The 21983-nt window shown below is 42.6% G+C and overlaps 1 protein-coding gene across 6 annotated transcripts in view; it reads right to left on the bottom strand.

Moving 5' to 3' along the window:
- Window positions 1-18714, bottom strand: part of COL26A1 (collagen type XXVI alpha 1 chain) — a 279104-nt gene extending 260390 nt beyond the window's left edge. For 3 of the 6 annotated variants that reach the window (XM_007485939.3, XM_007485938.3, XM_056819848.1), the window contains exon 1: window positions 18340-18702. In XM_007485939.3, coding sequence (XP_007486001.1) covers window positions 18340-18494 — 155 coding nt within the window. In that variant the 5' untranslated portion in view covers window positions 18495-18702. Of the gene's footprint in view, window positions 1-18339 lie in introns of all 6 variants that reach the window. The other 3 variants (XM_056819847.1, XM_007485941.3, XM_001377672.5) reach the window with 2 other exon arrangements.
- Window positions 18715-21983: the final 3269 nt, after the last annotated feature.

The following is a 21983-nucleotide window of genomic DNA, read 5'->3' as shown; positions in this document are numbered from 1 at the left end:
CTCTCTCTCTCTCTCTCTCTCTCTCTCTCTCTCCTGGTTCATTTCCTACTTGCATACAAGCATGTCTATGTCTCCTCCATCTTGACAAAACCTTCGCTTTATCCTTCCATCCCTGCTAAGTATACTCCTACATCTCTTCTGCCGTTTATAACTGAACTCCTTAATTAGACTGTTTATAAATAGATGCCTCTACTTTCCTCTTGCCTTTTAAAACTTTTTTTATTCCAGTAACGTCCCCCCCACTTACATGTAAAAGTAATCTTTGATGTTCACTTTCTAACTTCTTGAGTTCTAGATTCTCTCCCTCCCTCTCGTCTTCCCCTCTCCCTGAGACAGTTTAAACAATTTTACATTGGTTATACATATGTTATCATACAAAGCACATTTCCATATTCATCATGTGGTGGAAGAAGACACATGAAAAAATCCCATGAAGAAAATAAAGTGAAAATGATATGCTTTGATCTCCATCAATTCTTTCTCTGGAGAGGAATAGCATTTTTCATCAGTCTTCTGAGATTGTCTTGGATCACTATATTGCTGAGAATAACTAAGTCATTCACACATATATTAACAAATTAGGGAGGGCAGAGGTCAATGAATTGGGCATGCAAATTTAAAAAACTAGAAAGTGAACAAATAAAAAATCCCCTGATTAAACCTAAATTAGGTATCATAAAAATCAAAGGAGAAATTAATAAAATTGAAAGTCAAAGAACTACTGAACTAATAAATAAGACTAGAAGCTGGTACTTTGAAAAAAACAAATAAAATAGACAAAGTACTGGTAAGTCTAATTAAAAAAAGGAAAGAAGAAAACTGAATTGACAGTATCCAAGATGAAAAGGGAGACCTCACCTCTAATAAAGGGGAAATTAAGACAATCATTAAAAATTATTATGCCAATTATATCGCAACAAATATGGCAATCTAGGTGATATGGATGAATACCTACAAAAATATAAATGCCTAGATTAACAAAGGAAGAAATAGACTACCAAAACAACCCCATATCAGAAAAAGAAATTGAACAAGCCATCAAAGAAATCCCTAAGAAAAAATCCCCAGGTCCAGATGAATTCTATCAAACATTCAAAGAACAACTAATCCCAATATTATACAAAGTATTTGACAGAATAAGCCAAGAAGGAGTTCTACCAAATTCATTTTACGACACAAATATAGTACTGATCCTAAAGCCAGGCAGGTCAAAAACAGAGAAATAAAACTATAGACCAATCTCCTTAATGAATATAGATGCAAAAATCCTAAGTAGGATACTGGCAAAAAGACTCCAGCAAGTCATCACAAGGGTTATTCACTATGACCAGGTAGGATTCATACCAGGAATGCAGGGCTGGTTCAATATTAGGAAAACCATCCACATAATTGATCATATTAACAAGCAAACCAACAAAAATCACATGATTATCTCGATAGATGCAGAAAAAGCCATTGATAAAATACAACACCCATTCCTATTGAAAACACTAGAAAGTATAGGAATAGAAGAGCCTTTCCTAAAAATAATAAATAGTATATATCTAAAACCATCAGCAAACATCATCTGCAATGGGGATAAACTAGAAGCCTTCCCAATAAGATCAGGAGTGAAACAAGGATGCCCATTATCACCTCTATTATTTAACATTGTACTAGAAACACTAGCCGTAGCAATTAGAGAAGAAAAAGAAATTGAAGGTATTAAAATTGGCAATGAGGAGACCAAGTTATCACTCTTTGCAGATGACATAATGGTCTACTTAAAGAATCCTAGAGAATCAACAAAAAAGCACAGTTGCAGGATACAAAATAAACCCACTTAAGTCATCAGCATTTCTATATATCTCCAAGCCATATCAGCAGCAAGAATTAGAAAGAGAAATTCCATTTAAAATCACCCTAGACAATATAAAATACTTAGGAATCTATCAGCTGAGACAAACACAGGAACTATATGAACACAACTACAAAACACTTTCCATAAAATTAAAACTAGATCTAAACAATTGGAAAAACATTGATTGCTCATGGGTGGGATGAGCTAACATAATAAAAATGACAATCCTACCCAAATTAATTTACTTATTTAGTGCCATACCCATTGAACTACCAAAAAACTTTTTTACTGAATTAGAAAAAAATAACAAAGTTCATTTGGAAGAACAAAAGATCAAGGATATCCAAGGAAATCATGAAAAAAATGCAAAGGAAGGAGGACTTACAGTCCCAGATCTCAAACTATTCTATAAAGCGGTGGTCATCAAAACAATATGGGACTGGCTAAGAGACAGAAAGGAGGATTAGTGAAATAAACTTGGGGTAAGTGACCTCAGCAAGACAGTTTATGACAAGCCCAAAGATCCCAGCTTTTGGGACCAAAATCCACTATTTGATTAAAAAAAAAAAACTGCTGGGAAAATTGGAAGACGGTGTGGGAGAGATTAGGTTTGGATCAATATCTCACACCCTACACCAAGAAATACTCAGAATGGGTGAATGACCTGAATATAAAGAAGGAAACTATAAGCAAATTAGGCGAACACAGAATACTATACTTGTCAGATCTATGGGAAAGGAAAGACGTTAAAACCAAGCAAGAGCAAGAAAAAAAATCACAAAAGGTAAAATCAATCATTTTGATTACATCAAATTCAAAAATTTTTGTTCAAACGAAACTAATGCATCCAAAATTAGAAGGGAAACAACAAATTGGAAAATAATCTTCATTACAAAAACCTCTGACAAAAGTCTAATTACTCAAATTTATAAAGTGCTAAACCAATTGTACAAAAAAATCAAGCCATTCTCCAATTGATAAATGGGCAAGGGCCATGAATAGGCAATTTTCAGTTAAAGAAATCAAAACTATTAATAAGCACATGAAAAAGTGTTCTAAATCTCATAATCAGAGAAATGCAAATCAAAACAACTCTGAGATATCACCTCACACCTAGCAGATTGGCTAACATGACAGCAAAATGAATGCTGGAGGGGATGTGGCAAAGTTGGGACATTAATTCATTGCTGGTGGAGTTGTGAATTGATCCAACCATTCTGGAGGGCAATTTGGAACTATGCCCAAAGGGCAATAAAAGACTGTCTTCCCTTTGATCCAGTCATAGTACTGCTGGGTTTGTACCCCAAAGAGATAATAAGGAAAAAGACATGTACAAGAATATTCATAGCTGCACTCTTTGTGGTGGCAAAAAATTGGAAAATGAGGGGATGCCCTTCAATTGGGGAATGGCTGAATAAATTGTGGCATATGTATTGCTGTTGCTATATATGCAATATTTTCTTGGTTCTGCTCATTTTACTTTGCATCAGGTCATGTAAGTCTTTCCAGGGTTTTCTGAAAGCATCTTGTTTAGTATTTCTTATAACACAATAATATTCCATCACAATCATACAGGACAATTTGTTCAATCATTCCCCAAATGTTGGACATGTCCTCAATTTCCAATTCCATGCCACCACAAAAAGAGCTGCTAAGAATAAATAGGTCTTCCCTCACACACACATTTTTTATCTCTTTGGAATATAGACCTAGTATCGGTGTTGCTGGATCAAAGTATATGCACAATTTTATAGTCCTCTGGGCAGAGTTCCAAATTGTTCTCCAGAATGGTTGGATTAGTTTGCAACTCCACCAACAGTGCATTAGCTCTGTCTCTTCTTAACCCCTTACAATCTGCCTTCAGACCTTATCATTCCACTGAAATTGCTCTCTAGTAGGTTACTAATGATCTCCTACTTGTCAAATCCAATGGCTTTCTCCCAATCCTCATTCTCCTTGACTTCTCTATATTAAGAGACGTCTTGATACTCTTTTCTAGGTTTTCAGGACTTGGCTCTCTCCTGGTTCTTCTCCTGTCTCTCTGATTATTCTTCTGTCTCTTTTGCTGGATAATAATCCAGCTCATGCCCTCTAATGATAGGTGTTCCTCAGGGTTCTGTTTTGGGTCCTCTTGTCTTCTTCCTCTATACTACTTTAGTTGGCGACTTCATCAGCTCCCATGGATGTAATTACCATTTCTATGTTAATATTTCTCCTGCCTATCCTCCCTCAATTTGCTGACCTCCAGTCTGGCATCTCCTACTGCCTTTTCAGACATCTCAAACTGGATGCCCAGGAGATATCTTAAACTAAAGCATCTAAAGAGAATTCATGATCTTTACCCCTAAATATCTGTCCCCTCCTACCTTCTCTGTCACTGGAGAGAACACCACTATCCTCCCAGTCCCTCACACTCCCTATCTCTCATCCCTCATATTCAAGCTTTTGCCAAGACTTGTCCATTTCACCTTTCCAGCATCTCTAAGACAGGTCCCCTTCTCTCCTCTGACTCTGCCACTATCCTAATTCAGGTCCTCATTGCTTCCCACCGGAACTATGGCAACAGCCTGCTAGAAGGAGGTGTGTGGATCAACCTGCTTCCAGTCTCCTCACTTTGCTCCATGGTCCATTCAGTCACTAAATTTTCCTAAAGTGTAGGTCCAATCATGCTCTCTCCTCAATAAACTCCAGTGGCTCCTTATCACCTTCCAGATTGCATTCAAGGCTCTTCATAACCATCTCCTCTTACCTTTCCAGTCTTCTCACACCTTACTCTTTGACTGGTCATGAATACAACATTCCATCTCTCAGCTCTGGACATTTTTTCTGGCTGTCCCCCATACCTAAAATGCTCTCTGGCCTCTTCTTGGACTACTGACTTCCATCCTGGGGACTCCTTCAAGTCCCAACTAAAATCTTGCCCTTTCCAGGAAGTCTTCTTCATCCCTCTTCATTCCAGGAGCTTTCCTCTCTTCATTATTTCCTATGTATCATTTTTAAAGCTTACTTTGTATGGATTTGTTTGCATGTTGCCTCTCCCATTAGATAGCAAGCTTTTTGAGGTCAGGGTCTGTCTTTTGCCCTTTTTATATCCTAGCACTTAACTTAGTTCCTGGCACACAATAAGTGCTTAATAGATAGACCCTTACCATCCGTCTTAGAATCAGTGCTGTGTATTGGTTCCAAGGCAGAACAGTGGTAAGGGCTAAGAAATGGGCATTAAGTGACTAGCCCAGAGTTGCACAGTTAAGATGGTTCTGAGACCAAATTTGAACCCAGGACTTCTCATCTCTTGGTTGGCTGCCAACCCACCGAGCCAACCAGCTGCCCCCAATAAATATTTGCTGATTAATAGCTACCAAGAACTGTTCAAATGTTAAAGCTTTACATAAATATCTGTTATTATTACTGGCAGAGAAATTGCCCAGAAAAGCTCAGCAAAAGCTAGAGCCACACGCCTGTAAGCAGCGGTCATGGCCCTACAGCCAAGCTCTGAGATTTCCCAGGCTTCAATTCAATCTATTAGGAACCCTTTCTGAATGCTCCTCTCAGAAAAGAGAAAACAGCAAACTTTCTATTCATTTCCCAGGATCTGCCATTTGGAAGCACCTTATCTTGCAAGAAGTCAACAGCAGGAGCAGGTTCCAGCCCTGACTTACCAACATCTGGGACCCATAAGGCTTGCTGCTTAGGGTGATGCTCCAGGTGATGCCAAACGCTTGACTTTGGGTAGAAGTTTGGGATGAGTTTGGAGGATGGAACTGGTCCAGTACTGGAATCCCAGATGTTTTTCCATCCCATGTTGAAGCTAACACCCCCCCAAACCCCCCACACTGCCCTTTGATTTGGTTTTCCAGGCTTCCAATTTGGCTGTGGTGTGTTCCACCTGTGGTTGAAAGGGCCACAAATCCGTTTTGTCACATATTTCCCTCAGTTCTACTCTTACCTGACAGTGGAAATTCAACACCAACGTTTGGTTCAAATTCCCCATTGGTCACACAATACCTGGGGATCAGCTCTTTCTGGGAGGAAACCCCCCATTTTATACTGCAAGTCCCTCTTGGGGGATTCGTCTATTTCCCCTGGGGATGATCTTTTCCTCATTTGGCAAAGGCTAAGTGATATTCCTTCAACAGAGACTGGACTGGGCAGTATACATCGGTGTGGGAGAGAAGGGGAAGACTGCTATGGATCAAAGTCAATTCATTCTTTCTACCACCTACCAAAAGGATGTAGCCATGGGCTGATATCTGAGACCACTGAATACCCAATTTCTGGCCAACAGTAACACAGACTCCCTCCCTTTTCTCTATTCCCCAGCGAGGCGTGGTAATTGCTCTGTGATTAACAGGGGGCAGATTCTGTTTCCAGAGCTGAACCAGCTGTCCCTACATCTGGTTGCCCTCGTCTCAGACCCAGCCTCGGCCGCCCCCTCCAAAACACTGCCTGTGACACCAAACGACTGAAAACAAAAGTCCTTTTCCATGTACTCTGAAGACCTGAGCTCTGCCAAAGGCTTCTCCACCAGATGGACAGTGCCTCATCCCTAACGGAACAGGCTCCTTTTGTTACCAAGTCAATCCCAAGATGGCACCAGTGCCAGAATCCAGCCATTCTTTCACGGATGGTTGGGATAGTCAGATTTTCCTCATTCAAACACCGAGGTAGTAAAATGGGGTGTAGTGAAAGCATTCTGGGATTAGAATCAGGAGTCCTGAGTTCTGCTATTCAGGAGCAAACAAGTCATTTTCACTCTCCTAGCCTGAGATTTCTCCACCAGAAAACTGATGATGCCAGAGTGAATGTTAAAGGTCTGCCCAAGCTCAAGATCCTCTAAGAACAAGCCTTTGTTCACAGAAATGGCCTGTAAGTTTTTAATTCGGTCACTTCTGTGCCCTACCAGGAGAAAAACAACAAGAAATCATTCAGAAAGATCCGAATTCAAATTCCAACTCAATCAGTTAAGCAGATGTGTGACCCTAAGTAAATACCTCGCCACTCTGAGTGTGGGTTTCCTCATTTACGAGGCAGGGATAATCATCCCACCTCGACAACTTCTCGGTAGGAAATTCCTGGGAAGAAAATTCACTCTGCCCATGAATCTGGACACCTGCTCTATGATTATGAATCTTCAAGAACTGCTCACAATGTTCCTGAGCATCTCTCCAAAATCTAGCCCCTGGCTCTAGGGCCTGTGAGGGATGAAGAAGAAGAATAAGACAAGATCCCTGGCCTGAAGGAGCACCGACTTTATTTGGGAGGCAAGAGTGATTCATAAGAAGCAATCAGAGAAGGAAAAAACCCACTGCAACTAAATGTTGAATTAAATGCTTCGGACAGACATGCTTGGGATGCCAGCTTGTCATTCATTCGTTTCAGTTGAGTCTGACTCTTTGTGACTCCATTTGGATTTTCTTGGCAAAAGTTCTAGACTGATTTGCCATTTCCTTCTCCAGCTCATTTTATAGATGAGGAAACTAAGGCAACCAGGGTTTAGGGTTTTCTTGGGAAAGATACTGGAGTGGTTTGTCATTTCCTTCTCTAGCTCATTTTACAGATAAGGAAATTAAGGCAACCAGGGTTTAGGATTTTTTTGGCAAAGATACTGCCTTAGTTTGTCTTTCTCCAGCTCATTTTACAGATGAGGAAACTGAGGCAAGCAGGATTTAGAACTTTCTTGGCAAAGATACTAGAGTGGTTTCCCATTTCTTTCATCAGGTCATTTTACAAATGAAGAAACTGAGGTAAACAAGATGAAGTAACTTGCCCTTGTGAATGTCTGAGGCTGGATTTGAACTCAAAGAAGCTGCCCAAGAAGAACTAGAAGTTGGCAAAAGACTTAAGTAAAAGGGACCATGTTTTGAAGACTGTTGCAAATGAAATCATTCAGTCACAAAAAGGGAAACTGAAGGGGAGGGGAGAATCTAATTCATCTTGTTTTTAAGAACTTTTTATTATTTTTGCTATTATTTCTTTCAGTTCAAAAAGCTGAGCAAGATTTAGATCCTCTCCAATAGTTTTTGCTCTGCCTTTTGCAAGGGATGAGCCAGCTCAGCTGTATTTGTCAACTGGCTTAGACTAATTCCCCATACATTAGCCTTAAATAACTTCAGCCTTCTGCCTCAGTTGCTTTTTTCCTCCACCACCCCTCTTTTGTTTGTAAGCCTTTGGGATTTTGTAAGAAACATTTCACAGGGTGGTCCTAGGATCTGGGAAGGGAACACAGCTACCACATTTTACAAATTAGGAAGCTGAGTCCCATAGAAGTAATTAGATCCAAAGTTACCAAGATGAGAAAGCACAAATCAAAGATCTGAATCCTAGGATGCTCCTGCTTGAAATCCAGGGCTCCTTCCATTGGACTGTGAAGCATTATTTCCTGATCGACCCTTCATCTCCTCCCACTCAGGCAGAGTGGTGCCCTAGCAACCTCTCCACAGATTGTGTGGCTAAGGATGAGTCACCACAATGACTACAAGCTGTGGGCCAAAGGGGCCAGGGACTCTGCAAAGGTTTAATACGCTGACACAGCATCCTTCAGTGATGACACTCAGAATTCCTTCCTCAACAAAGAACATGGCATGTCCTGACAGAGTCGGGGAGTGTTTACAGAAATACTTGTGCATACCCTTGTAACACTGTGTTAACACGGAGTAATCCAGATTCAGGTGGGGAGAGGGAAGTATGTTCTCAACTTGAATGAGGAACTTGAGAGAGGTTTGTTCTCATTTTCATCACTAGCCACAGAGACAATGGAGAAGGGCCAGGCAGGCAGGCTGCAGTCCAGCAGGATCAGATCACAACTTAAATGGAACTGCCTGGGATGAATGAGCCCTTGAGGCAGTCCCAGAGCCAAATGAATTATTATAGACAGGAAAAGAGATGTGCATGATGGGCAGATAAGCCCTGCTAAAGGAGGAAGAATGATAAAAATGCCAGATGTTGTTAGGGAATGGCAGAGACCCAGACCACCACTGGCAGACAGGAAAGAAAGCCTCATCTTCCTTGAGAGCAGGAATTGGCACTGAAAAAACAGTCACTGCGAGCCATGGCTTCCCCCATCCCAGTATCTGTGTTCTCCTTGAATTAAGAGCCCTGGTACACAGTCAAGAAACTCCAGGTAAAGGCAGCAAAGTCCAGACTAGCCTTATCCCCTCTCCCACCTTCTCAACTTCTCGCAGGCCAGACCATGCCAACTGGGTTCACTGGGGAGGGCACAGCTGCTGCCTCCTGCCTCCAGGGACAGAACAAAGCCTTGAAACCTCTTCTTTCTGCCCAGGAATCGTGCCCATCACCTGTGCCCAGGCTTCTCAGCATGAGTTTGGGGGAAGAGGGAAGCTACAATTTAATTCACCCGATCTATGAAGCCCCAACATGTGTAAAGAACAAAATGGAGATGCCAACAGGGGAAATGATCCAATCCCTGCCCCAAAGAACTTAGAATCTCAGAGGCAGATATGATATGGCAAGCCCACAGACAGTCTTAATGAAGAATTCTATAAAAGCAAGGACAAATCCAAGGCACTCTAAGAAAATTTCAGTTCTGGTTGATTCTACCATGCTGGATAGCAGATAATTAATTCTTTGGCCATGGCAGTCCATAAAACAAGGTCATCATCGTCATGGGAATCATTCATGAAGGAGGCAGGATTGACACTGTGTCTTAAAAAATGAGACTATTTCACGAAATGGGGAACATTCTCATCTGAGAAGGGAGAAATCCAGGCATGGAAAAATAGACACAAACATACAGAAAAGAGACTACACAACAAGGAGGAGGGAAGGAGACAGCACTGGAACAAAGTACATAAAAGGAAAAAAGAATGCATTATATAAGGCAAGAAAGGTAGATTGGGGGGGGGGGGGGGCAACTAAGTGGCTCAATGGATAGAGAGCCAGGATTAGAGATGAGAAGTCCTGGGGTTAAAACTGGCCTTAGACACTTCCTAGCTGTGTGACCCTGGATAAGTCACTTGACCTCCATTTCCTAACCCTTACCACTCTTCTGCCTTGGAACCAGCATACTGTATTGATCCTCAGACAGAAGGTAAGAAGTCTTAAGAACAAAAGAAAAATTAAGTTCCTACGTGGAACTTAAATATCAGGCTAAGAAGTTTTTTGTCCTACAGAAAATGAGAGCCACAAAGGATGACTAAGGAGTGTCAGGATCAAATCTGTCCATCAGAAAGATTATTTTGGTAATCCTGTGAAGTATAGATGGGAAAGACAATAGCAAGAGGCATATTCTGAGGGAATTGTCCAAGGAAGAAATGAGGGGCTGAACTAAGATGGTAATCGCGCAGTTAGGGAGACAGAAAGATCATGGAGGTAGGGTTCACAGGCTTTGGCAATTGAGTGGTTATGGTAAGTGAAGAAGAAGAAGGAGCTGAAATTTGGAGCCTGGGTGACCAAATATTGGTGGTACCATCAACAGAAAAGGAAAGGAAGGGCAGATTTATGAGGAGGATGGAACCCTGGGAGGACTTCCCCAAGAAGCTTCTATGTATCAGTTGTCTCTTGATTATACTTCTCAGATGGCCCTTGATAAATTACATAATGCAATAAATAATATCGCCATTACAGTGGAAGCTCCTCCCAAGTCTGCTTGCTTGATTCCTTATCGGACCTCAGGATGTAGCACTTAGTAGGTACTCAACAAATGTTCTGATTGGTGTTTTTTTAATGTGTAAGTTATAGCTATCATTCTTGATAGTTAACTTTTGGCAGGCAGGATTGCTGTATATCTTACGTATGGTATGTGCTCACTGAACTTTTGTTAATCAACCAAAAGTGGGCAATAATTCCAATGGCCCAGCACACCTCAAGAACTAGGCAGCGGTACGGAGCCAGACTACATATTCTGCCTCAAGACGGTTGCTCACATGAACAAAGAAAGTATTATGGTCTGCCTTCTTCCCATTTTGGTTATTACACTATTCATGTAAATTCACCTTGCCTTTTTATGGTGGTCTCTGAAAAGGTGCCCAAAGAGAACCTTCTTATATTTAGTTTTGGGAAGGTGAGAAGGAAGATCAGGTTAGGAAGGTTTTGGACTTCCAAATCTTCAAAGATGAGAACTGGATGAAGTGCACACATTTCCATATGATCGTCCACAAAAATCCCAGGGCACTTTGCACTAACATTCTCAAAAATCCAGTTATGGTTAGGATTTCTTGCTCCCTTTCTCTACTCCAGGCACAGTTGGGCGGCATCCAGCTCACACCAAATAGATCAGATTTTCTGTAGTCTTTAATGAAGTGTTGGGCCAATTTGGCACAAGAGAAGTTTCAAGTATGTATATTCTTCCTGCCCCCAAAATTGTGGGAATGGATTTTAAAATAATAGAAAGAGGGTGCAGAGAAAGTCCTGTGATTTGAAAACTACTCTGTCAGGCATTTAAATTGAGGGTTTCCTAAGACTTCTGCAAGAAATAGTTCCTTTTTCCATCCCACACCTTGGTCAAATCCCTTTAACCAAAGAACTTCCAGGGAGCCTTAAAACCATTTGAGAAAGAGGACACAGTGCAAGAACGCACCACCTGAGTCTTATTTGTCAGACACATACCCAGGAGAAGAATCATGGTACAATGGAAAGATTACCGGATTTGAATATTAAAATGCCATATAAATTCTACCTATATATTTCTATGTTTACATATATACCTATATAAGTACATACATGTTTGTAGATGTATACATATATATACACCTATATACAAATTTGTCTTCAGTGGCCTTAGAGAAGCCATTTTACTATTCCTTGCCCATTTTTTCATCTATAAAATAAGGGAGCTAGAATAGTTCCCTTCCAAACCCAAGTCTCTGATCCCACTATGACCCTTCAGTGTTACAGATTTACACTCAAGTATGAAGCTGCTGCCTAAATTTCTCAGAAGTAACAGAGAAAGCAATTTGCCATAAAAACAGAAATGCACTCTGGCAGAAAATTGGATTTAGACCAAAACTTCACACCATATACCAAGATGAGTTTCAAAGGATGTATAACATAGATACAAAAGAATTTAGAAGGAAGAAATTTTCTTTTGATTCTATGGTGTAAACGCCAACCAAGTTCCTAATACATTACTGATTCTTGTTAAACCAAGTAACTCCATTGTTACAATAAGGGAATAGCTAAATCAAATCTTCTAAGGTACAGTCTGAGTAGTTTTTTAAGATTCACAATGGAGAGGGCAAACATTCATGACTAAAAGAGATAGAGAATACAAAATAAAATGAATAAATTCGATTATATGAAATTTAAAAGTTTTTCACAAATAAAGTCAATGCAACTAAAATTAGAAGAGAAATGCTTAACTAAGGAAAAATATTTGCAGCAAGTTTTTCTGACAAATGCTTCATTTCTAATATATATGAGGAATAAATTCAAATTTATAAGAAAAAACTTATTCCCCATTCCTCAACTGATAGTCATAGTATATAGTCAATTCTTAAAGTAAGAAATCAAGTTTTCAACAGCATATTTTCAACAATATGGAAATTTTAAATGCTCCAGATTATTAATAGAGAAATGCAAACTAAAATGACTTTGAATAGTCTAAAACAACTATTTCATATCCCTCTAGATGAACAAAAATAATGGAAAGAAAGGAAAATGCCCTTTGTTGAAGGGGCTGCTGAAAAACATTCTGAGCTCCTGCTAGAATTATTAATTCATCAGGTTCTCTAGAAAGCAATTTGGAAGTATGCACCATAAGTTACTAAACTACAAATAATGTTTGACCCAGTAATTTATCTGATAGATCTGACCCCAAAGACATCAAAGAAAGAGAAAAGGGATCCATGTGTACAAAAATATCTGTATGTGCTCTTTTTGTAACATTCAAACAATTCAAAACAAAGGAGGTACCCATCAGTTAAGGAATGGCCAAGTATATTATGGTATGTAAATGTGTTGGAATTCAATTGTACTTTATGGAAAGATGAAGAGGATGGTTTCAGATAAACCTGAGAAAACTTGTATTAACTGATAAAGTAAAGTGAGCAGAACTAAGAGAACAATTTATAGAACAATGACATTGATTGTCAAGTCAAACAACCTTGACTTAAGAACTCTGATCAATGCACAACTATGGAAGAGTTGTCTCCAGACAGAGAAAGAGGTGACAGACTCATATTTGATGATAGACATATGTTTGTAAACATGAGCAATGTAGGAAATGGTTTTGCTTGACTTTACAAATGTTACAAGGTTTTTATTTTTCTTTTCTATTGGGGAATGGGAAGAAGAGAAAGTGTTATTATTGTCATTTTGTGGTCATATCTAACTCTGTGACCCCATTTGGGATTTTCTTGGCAGAGATTCTGAAGTAGTTTGCCATTTCTTTCTCCAGCTCATTTTACAGATGAGGAAATTGAGGCAAATGGGATTAAGTGACTTGCCCAGATATTAAGTGTCTGAGATCACATTTGAACTCAGGTCTTCCTGACTCCAGGCCCAGAGCTCTATCCACTAATCCATCTAACTGACTCCTCCTCATTTGAGATGTTTTTGGACAAAGATGGTGGATTTATTTGCCATTTCCTTTTCCAGCTCATTTGACAGATGAGGAAACCGAGGCAAACAGGGTTAAGTGATTTACCCAGGATCATACAACTGTATAAATGGAGATTTTGAACTCTAGACTTCAATCCCCAGAAGTCCTTGGTATTTCCCAGAATTCCCTATAATCTCACCTGAGTCTCCACGTAGGTGAGATCACAATTGGTATTTAACTGGCAGTAACGCCTACCACACTCTCTTCTCTTCAATTGCAATGATGTAGGAAGTTAGTGGTAAGCTAAGCTCAGGGATTCTGAATTGGCTAATCAGTCATGGACACATGGTGTTTATTTTGTATCTTCTTTATTCCTTGATTTCTAATAATCCTTAATAAACCTATAATATTTTTATTAGTAGAGATATAATTTAAATTTTACACAACTAGTGTCTGAGGCAGGACTTGAACTCAGGTCTTCCTGACTCCAGGCCCAGTGCTCTATTTAGTGCACCACATAGCTTCCCTTTTTTAAAAAGGAGCCCTTCTTGATTAGATGGTAGAAGGAATAAAGGAACAGGAATATCACATGTTGGGTATGTCATTCCTATCAGAAGTTGACGCTGATGAATATCTTCTCTCTAGATCCCTAGGTGACCTCATCAATTCCTATAGGTTCAATTGCTATTTCTCTGCAGATCATTGAAAGATTTTTATATTTAGCCCTCTCTCTCCTGAGCTATAGTCCCTGCTCACCAACTAACTGTCTATTGGACATTACCAACAACCTGTCCTAGAGACATCTCAAACTCAATGTGCTCCAAACTAGAATCATTATCTTTCCTCAAAAATCCTGTTTTCTTTCCAGTTCTTCTACTTCTGTCAAGGGTACCCCTACTCATCCAGTCACCCAAACTCACAGCCTCTGCCTCATCCTCAATTCCTCAGGCTCTGTCACCCCCCATATCTATTCAGTGGCTAAGTCTTGTCACTTCTTCCTCCATAATAGCGCTCTCATCCACTCCCTTCTCTCGATTAACACAATCACCGCCCTAATTCAGGCGCTGATCACCTCTCAGTTGGACAGTACAAGAGTCTCCTAACTGGTCTTCGTAGCATGGCACTTCCCTCAATAATCCATCCTCCGCCCAGGTGCCAAGGTAATTTTCCTAGAACAAACTCGGGTCTTTGTCACTCTGTCCTTGTCACTCCTCTAGTCTAACTCCAGGAGTTTGCTATTAGCATTAATATCAAATATAAACTCTTCCATGTTTAGTACTTAAATCCCTTCACAACTGGGCTCCAATCTGCCTTTCCAATCTTACTAGACATTTGCTCCATAATGTGCCCACTGGTCCACCCAAACAGGACATTTTGCTCTCACATCTCTCTCACATCTGGGTCTTTGTCCAAGACTTCCTGGAATACACTCCCTCCTTACCTTCATCTCTTTGAGTCCTTAAATCCCTCCAAAACTCAGCTTGCACATCACTCATTCCACAAAGCCTTTCCCTGATTCCTCCAGCAGCTAACGTTTTCTCCTCTCAAATTGCCCCCTATTTATTTTGTACATATTTATTTTTGTGTACCTTGTTCCCTCCTAGAGAATAGAATGTAAGCTCCATGAGGGCACGAACTGTTTCATTCTGGGGTTTGTATCTTCAGTTCCTAACACGTGGTATATGTTTAATAACTTCTTGTTGATAACTAATGAGACATGAAGTTAGCAAAATGGGGAAGAGCTACTTGGAAGGTGGCCTCTAAACCAAAACAGAAGAAACTAGATTTGATATAATGAGTAATTAAAGAATCATGAAATAAGAGAATGGCTTGAAGGATACAGACTAGAAGCTAAATATCCATAGGGTTACAGACCCCAAAGCCAATCCTTCCAAAAGGGATTCTGAATGAAAATCTCAATTTGTGAGTTCCTGAAAACATTCCTAAAAGTAGTTTTAAAAGGGAAGAAAACCCCAAACATCCAACACAAACTGCCTCATTTCCAAGCAATTCACAAATGAATCCATGTGGACCCTTAGAACCTAATCTTCACCTCAAATTCATGTCATTTTCATTATATGCTTTTGGCATCACTATTGATTAAATGTTCATCCATCTTGGCTCCCTCATCAGATTATAAAATATTTTCAGGAGCAACAACTATGTCTAATCTGGATATTAAGATTCTGGGGGTAGATAGGTGGCTCAGTGGATCAAGAACCAGGCCTAAAGATAAAAAGTCCTGGATTCAAATTTGACCTCAGATACTTCCTAGCTGTGTGACCCTGGACAAGTCATTTAACCCCCATTGCCTAGCCCTTGCCATTCTTCTGCCTTGGAACCAATACACAGTATTGATTCTAAGATGGGAAGTAGGGGTTTAAAAAAAATTCCATAAGTCTCAATCACATCCCTAAAATGTGATTTTGATGATGATATCAATACTGAATGCCAAGCCTACAAGATGGCTTTCTATTTCTCAAGAAGGTTTTGTAACATAAGTTGGGTCAAGCTCTGCTTCTGTTATCCACTAGGTAAATTAGAGGTTCTAGGCTACTTAAGTGAAGCATTATAGATTGTTCTCCAAAGTCTAAAGTCCTTTATTCCTTCAAAATGAAATGCATAAAGCTCTCTGCCCTTCCATCCTCCTCCCAAAGAAAGTTGACCAAGTATACTCTGAGAAGGGTCAACTCCAGTTTTAAAATCAGTTTCCTTATGATATGTATATCTGACTCTCCAGTCATTCTGTATTAACATTAGAAGACTTTGGGATCTATTCAGACACCTCTCTCGGCTCCTGGGTGACAGTGAGAGCCTCATTCGTACCCAGAACATGCCACAGATGGTAAGTACCAGTTTTTCCCCAGGATATTATACTACCCTGCATTCCCCAGGTCGGAGGTTTCAAGGCTGCCCTCTTCCTCACAAATTAGAAAGAGAACATGAGCTATTTTCTTTTCTTTTCTTTTTTTTACCCCTTACCTTCCTTCCTTCTTAGAATCAATACTGTGTATTGGTTCCAAGGCAGAAGAGGGGTTAGGGATAGGCAATGGGGGTCAAGTGACTTGCCCAGGGTCACACAGCTAGGAAGTGTCTGCGTTCACATTTGAACCCAGGACCTCCCATCTCTAGGCCTGACTCTCAATCCACTGAGCCACCCAGCTGCCCCAGCTATTTTCAACGTGAGTTTTAACATCAGATCTGTTAAAGAACCCCACGTAACAAAAGAAAAATACTCATTTGATAAGGACCAAGGTTTAATACACCAGACTTCCCACCAGGATTTTCACTGTGAAAAGTCAGGGGGCTGGGAAACAGGTCTTGTAGGGAAGATGTGATTTAACATCTCCAAGTTAAGTGCATTTAAAAAAAAAAAGACGAGAGAGTGGGAGTGGAATGGGGGTGGGGGGAGGAAGTGTCTAGTATTACCAGACCAAACATTCCTCAAACCTTATTTTTCTGTGGGGGGAAGGGACTCTTCATTATATACTCCTGCAGTACAAGATGTGGTGCCATCCTGAATGAGACCCACAGTTTATCCATCCAAGTACTGGGAATCGGAACAAGGATAACAATAATCTCAGATCCCTTCTCCCCTTAACATACTGTGGCTCCAGAGAGATTTAAGGCCTTCCAGAACTTCTCTTTTCATTCTGCACCACCTTGGAGTCAGATTCTCCAAACTCACTTTGCAAAGACGGGCATCTTCTCATTTGCCATCCTTGGAACCCTAAATTACCTTCCAATTTGAGTTGTTTGAAACTGGGCAAACCAATCCAAATCCATCATCCTCTTCTGGGTTCTAGATGATCAGCCTTCATTTTCCAGGCTGGATTTGTCCTGCTTTGTTCTCATAGGGAAGCATCGGTGTTGGTGCTACTGGTTGAGAAAGCGTTAGTGGGTTCCTATAACTCCTGGAGCTAGCACATCATTCTGAGCAGTCGCCAGCGCCTTAGAAAGGTTTCTTAAGTAACTTTCAAAGGGGTGGGGGGAGGGGGGGGGAAATGGAAAAATAAAACTTCTTCGGGAGGTTCTCTATGTCCTGCCATGATGAAATGTTGCCATTACGGCTCCAGTGCCTCAAGGGTTCTTGATTCCAAGGCTTTGTATTGAAAAGGGAGGAGAGGGAGGAGTGGGGGGAGAGAGGGAGGGAGTGCTATTATTTTCAGAAGGATCCCAGTTATCTTTAGGAAAGATCTGAGGGAAGCAGAGGAGATGATTCTAGCTTTTGTCTTCCCGAGGAAAGGAGGAAAAAGGAAGAAGAAGAGCTGCGCTAGGAAATGCTTCGATATTAGAAGGCAAATCTGTGAGCTTCCTCGGGAACTCACCCTACAGGTAAACCACTTCCAAAGAGGTACCCAGTAGGGTTGACTATGGACACGGCACGCGCTCCCCCTCGTGGCCAACGAAATTGGGCCGAGCAGCGCTGGGAGCCGAGGCTCCGAGGACCTTGTTTCCGGATCATGTTCTTGCCTTAGCCCCGCCGGGGCTCTTTCTAAACGCACACCTCTCAGGAGGCTGAATTAGCACCTGTTGCCCATTTCCCTTGGCACCCGGCCGAAACCATGCGTGATGGATGGCAGCCCGGATTCCTCAGCTCGTGCCCAGGAGAGCTTGGGGAAAGTGACCGAGATCGGCAGGCCAGCATCTGTGCCTGCACTTACCCACGTTCCCTTGTCTGGTATCCTGCCCGAACCTCTGTAAACGAGGGGAGATTGGCCTCAGGGAGCTCCCACGTCCCCCTAGCTCTAGCGCTCCGCTCCCGTCGTCTCCCCCCAACGAAAAGTCCTGCCTCTCTTACTCAGAGTGCGGGGACAGCCCCGCGGTGCCCATAGCCTGAGTGCCGGGGAGGATCCGCCTGCCTCCTTCCTACCTGTGGATGCGTCACGGAGCCGGAGGGGAGGGGATAATGGACTAAAAGATGTCCGAGAAAGAGAGAGGAAGGCGGCAAGGTGCCTTCTCAGGCCCGGACAGGGGCAGTGCCCTCCCCCGGCCCACTCACCGGCGATTCGCGTAGCCGCTGCTCGGAGGTGCGGGGCCGTGCTCGGGGTAGTTGTGCTGCTGCAGGGCTGCGGACGGATACGGGTAGAGGAAGCCGGTGCCCACGGTGCAGCCGTAGAGGCAGCAAGCCCAGGGGAGGAAGAGGGGAAGCTTCATCTCGGCTAGGGGGATGGGGGCACGTACGAATCTGCCTGCCCACTAAGGACTCGGCCCGCGGCGCCCCGGTCCGCCGAACGGGGGAGACATGAGGAGCCCCAAAGAGCTGGGGACGGTGTGCGGGGAGCGATCCAGCGGGGAACAACTCCCGGTGCAGCTCTGAGCGCCCACGAGGCTCAGAGCCCTCTCCGGAGCCGCCTTTTCAAATTCGGGGAGGGGGGCTGCGCTAGGTCCGTCAAAGGGGGCGTGGGGTTTCTACATTAACCCTTGAAGGCCCGGGCGCCAGCAGCGCGCAGGTGGGCGGGGACCCCGGAAGGAGGTGGCCCCACCACTGCCTGCCCCCACTGGTCCCTGTGCGCACCCGACTTCAGAGCCCGTTCTTTTCCAGGGAGGGAAACTGAGGCCCCCGGGATCATATTGCTCCCGAGCTGGAAGGGAACTGGAAGCCCATTTGGTCCAATCACCTCGTTTTCCAGGTGAGGAAACTGAGGCCCTGATTGGGGAGTGCCTTTCTCAGAGTCATACAGAACTACCAGTGGCACCCACGTCCTTCATCACCTAAACCAGGGCTGTACAAGGCACAACACTTCAGAGGGGGCTCCTTCCACACATAAGTGCCTACATTTTAACTCTTTGCTGCTGGCACTCTTGGAACTAGAGCCTGTTGATTCTTCGGGTCATTTGAAGTGCCTTCCCCAAGGTGCCTCACAACTGCCATCCCTACTCAAGGAGGAATTCATTCTCCCACAGCAATTTGGTAGTTACGTTTTCCACTTTCCCTTATTTTATTTGTCTAGTAAGAGCTGCTACGTTGTAGATAACAGTCAGCAAGGAAGCAGGAGTCTCGTTCCCATCTCAAACTCGGAACAGAGACGTTGAAGAAAGGCAGGAATGATGCCCATGGCCCCTCCGTGGGGGGCTCCAAGCTCTCCCCTGCCCCCTCGCATGCCATTCCGGACCGTGCCCAGCAGCCCCATGGACACTCGGGGACCAATAAATCCTCGACTTACTTGAAGGCAGCAGCCCTGTCCTATCAAACAGAACGTTAGGAAGGCGTCGGCCAGAACAAGGGCAGCAGCTGCCCTCTCCAAGACTCGGGCAGTAAATATGTCGCTGATCTCGTCAGAATAACTACTTTGGGCCGCTCCCACACGTAATCGGAGAGTTGGCCTCAGGGGTCTCAAGGGGGTTGCCTGGGAATGTCCCCCGGATTTGGAACTTGGACTCACACAGAAACTCCTGGCTGCACAGCTCAGTATCATCCTTTCTCAGGTTTTCATTTCCTGGAAGCCTGCATTTTAGGATCAAATCATTGCACTCACTTAGCATCAAAGCAGCCAGTGGAAAGGGGAATGGCTGGCTGGCTGGATGGATGGCTGGATGGCTGGCTGGCTGGATGGATGGATGGATGGATGGATGGATGGATGAGTGGGTGGGTGGATGGATGGATAGGTAGATGGATGGATGGGTGGATGGATGGATGGATGGATGGATGGATGGATGGATGGATGGATGGATGGATGAATGGATGGGGATTTCAATACTACACGGAAACTCCAGGCTCCTCTCACTCACTTGCCTTAACAAATCACTTATTCCTCTTTGAGCCTCAGTTTTCCTGTCAGTGGCCTGAAAAAAATAAAGTGAGCATTACATGTAACTCATGTCATCAGGCAGGGGTGAAAAAGGGACATACTGAAGGTGCTTGGTCAAGAAGATTCTTCTAAGAAACCCAAATGGGTTCTTATTAAGAGTGGGACACGACTGAAAATGACTGCACAACAACAATTAAATAGTGTGTTGTTTGTACAACAAAAGTGCCAACTCCTGGGGAGTCTTGGCTTCAGTGAGAATGCCCTATCTCTCTGCCTCTGGGCTCATTTGTATGCTGCTGTCAAGTGGGTCCTGAGGCTTTCCAGCTGATAAGAAAAGCTCTCTCATCCTCTTCAGTAGACAAAAAAACAGATTAACTTTTGCTGAAGTCAGCATCAAGATTCATTGAACAGAGAAGTAAATACTCACCAAGTGGAAGCCAAGGTAAATACTGACCTTCTAGCATAATAAATCCTCCTGGTAATCTAAAACAGAAGTCCCTCCGCACTCCCACCCCTCTGGATTGCCTGTGTAGCAGGATTGGGTAATACCACTAGCTCAGGGAGGCTAAAGAGGGAGAAATGGGCATTTTGTCAAAACCCTTCCCCAGGTCCTCTCACCTCCTTTACACAGCCCCATGCTCCCATCATGGATTACAGTTCACAGCAAAGCTCTCAAGAGTAAAGGGGAAAAAGAGTTGAACAGCTAAAGTATTTTTGTTCTAATGAAATGTGTCACCAGCTCTCCTCTCCTTGGGTAGAGGATATGTTACAGGGTACCAGCTGGCTCTGAAGTTCTGCTCTTTCCGCTGGGCACAAAAGGGATTTTCTCATTATGCCCTCAAAGGCACCCAAGCCTAGCAGCTTCTCAAAACCAAGTGTATGAATTCTAAATGCAGAACAAGCCCAGGAAGCAGCTTCTTTTGTTTCACTCACCCTGGAGATCAGATTTGATGTTTGCCACAACAAGACAGAATTTCAAACAATAAATGTTTGAGAAGAAAATTGTTCACACAGTTTCTGGAGAAGAGATGAAAGTGGGAGTGGGAGGGTCATACCAGCAATTATTAATGATTGCCTTGGGAGACTCACTTGGGGGAGGGGGGGCTGTATATATTCTCACCTACACAGCCGAGGGGAGAGTTTGGGATCCCAGGTTCCTAGATCAAGACTTGGAGAAACAGTGAAGTAATTCTTTCTCTCTGTGTCTCTATCTCTGTCTCTCATCCTCCTCTCTCTCAATCTCTTTTCTGTCTGTCTCTATCTCTCTCAAACTTTCTTTTTCTCCTCTTTTCTTGCTCAATTTCTTTTTCTCTGTCTCTCCCCCCTTCCTTCTTCCTATCTCTTGCTTCCTATCCCCCTCCTCCTAAACCTTCAGTTCTTTCCTCTGTTTTTTTCCCCTCTCTTCCCTTTCCCCCCACATTCTCTGACTGGTGGGAATTCTTGAATTTCTGTTGAAAGCAAAGCTGTTTGCTTGTCCTCTTTCCCCATTAGCAGCACCTTGAGGGCTGGCATCACTATTTTTGCCTTTCTGTGTATCACTAGCACACATTGTTGTTGTTCAATCATGTCCAACTCTTTGTGATGTGATTTGGGGTTTTCTGACTTGCCCAGGGTCACACAGCTATTAAGTATCTGAGGCCAGATTTGAAAGCAAAGATGAAGTTTACTATCTCTGGCACCACTTACCTATCTCCAGCACACCTATTAAGTGCTTCATTGATTGTTGTTGGGGGGGGAGGGGGGTTCTGGCATTGAATGCCATTTCCCATATCAGTAGTCAGTCTTCTAACCTATTGTTTTTTGGTTTGTCTTTGTATCTGCATCACCTCCTAAGATACCTTATACATGGAGATTCTTTTTTTTTAACCTTCTGTCTTAGAATCAATACTAAGTA

Source organism: Monodelphis domestica, chromosome 2, assembly GCF_027887165.1.
Source record: "Monodelphis domestica isolate mMonDom1 chromosome 2, mMonDom1.pri, whole genome shotgun sequence".
Classification (NCBI taxonomy): Eukaryota; Metazoa; Chordata; class Mammalia; order Didelphimorphia; family Didelphidae; genus Monodelphis; species Monodelphis domestica.
Note: the sequence above shows the minus strand (reverse complement) of the source record. Positions and strands in the feature narration are given on the sequence as shown.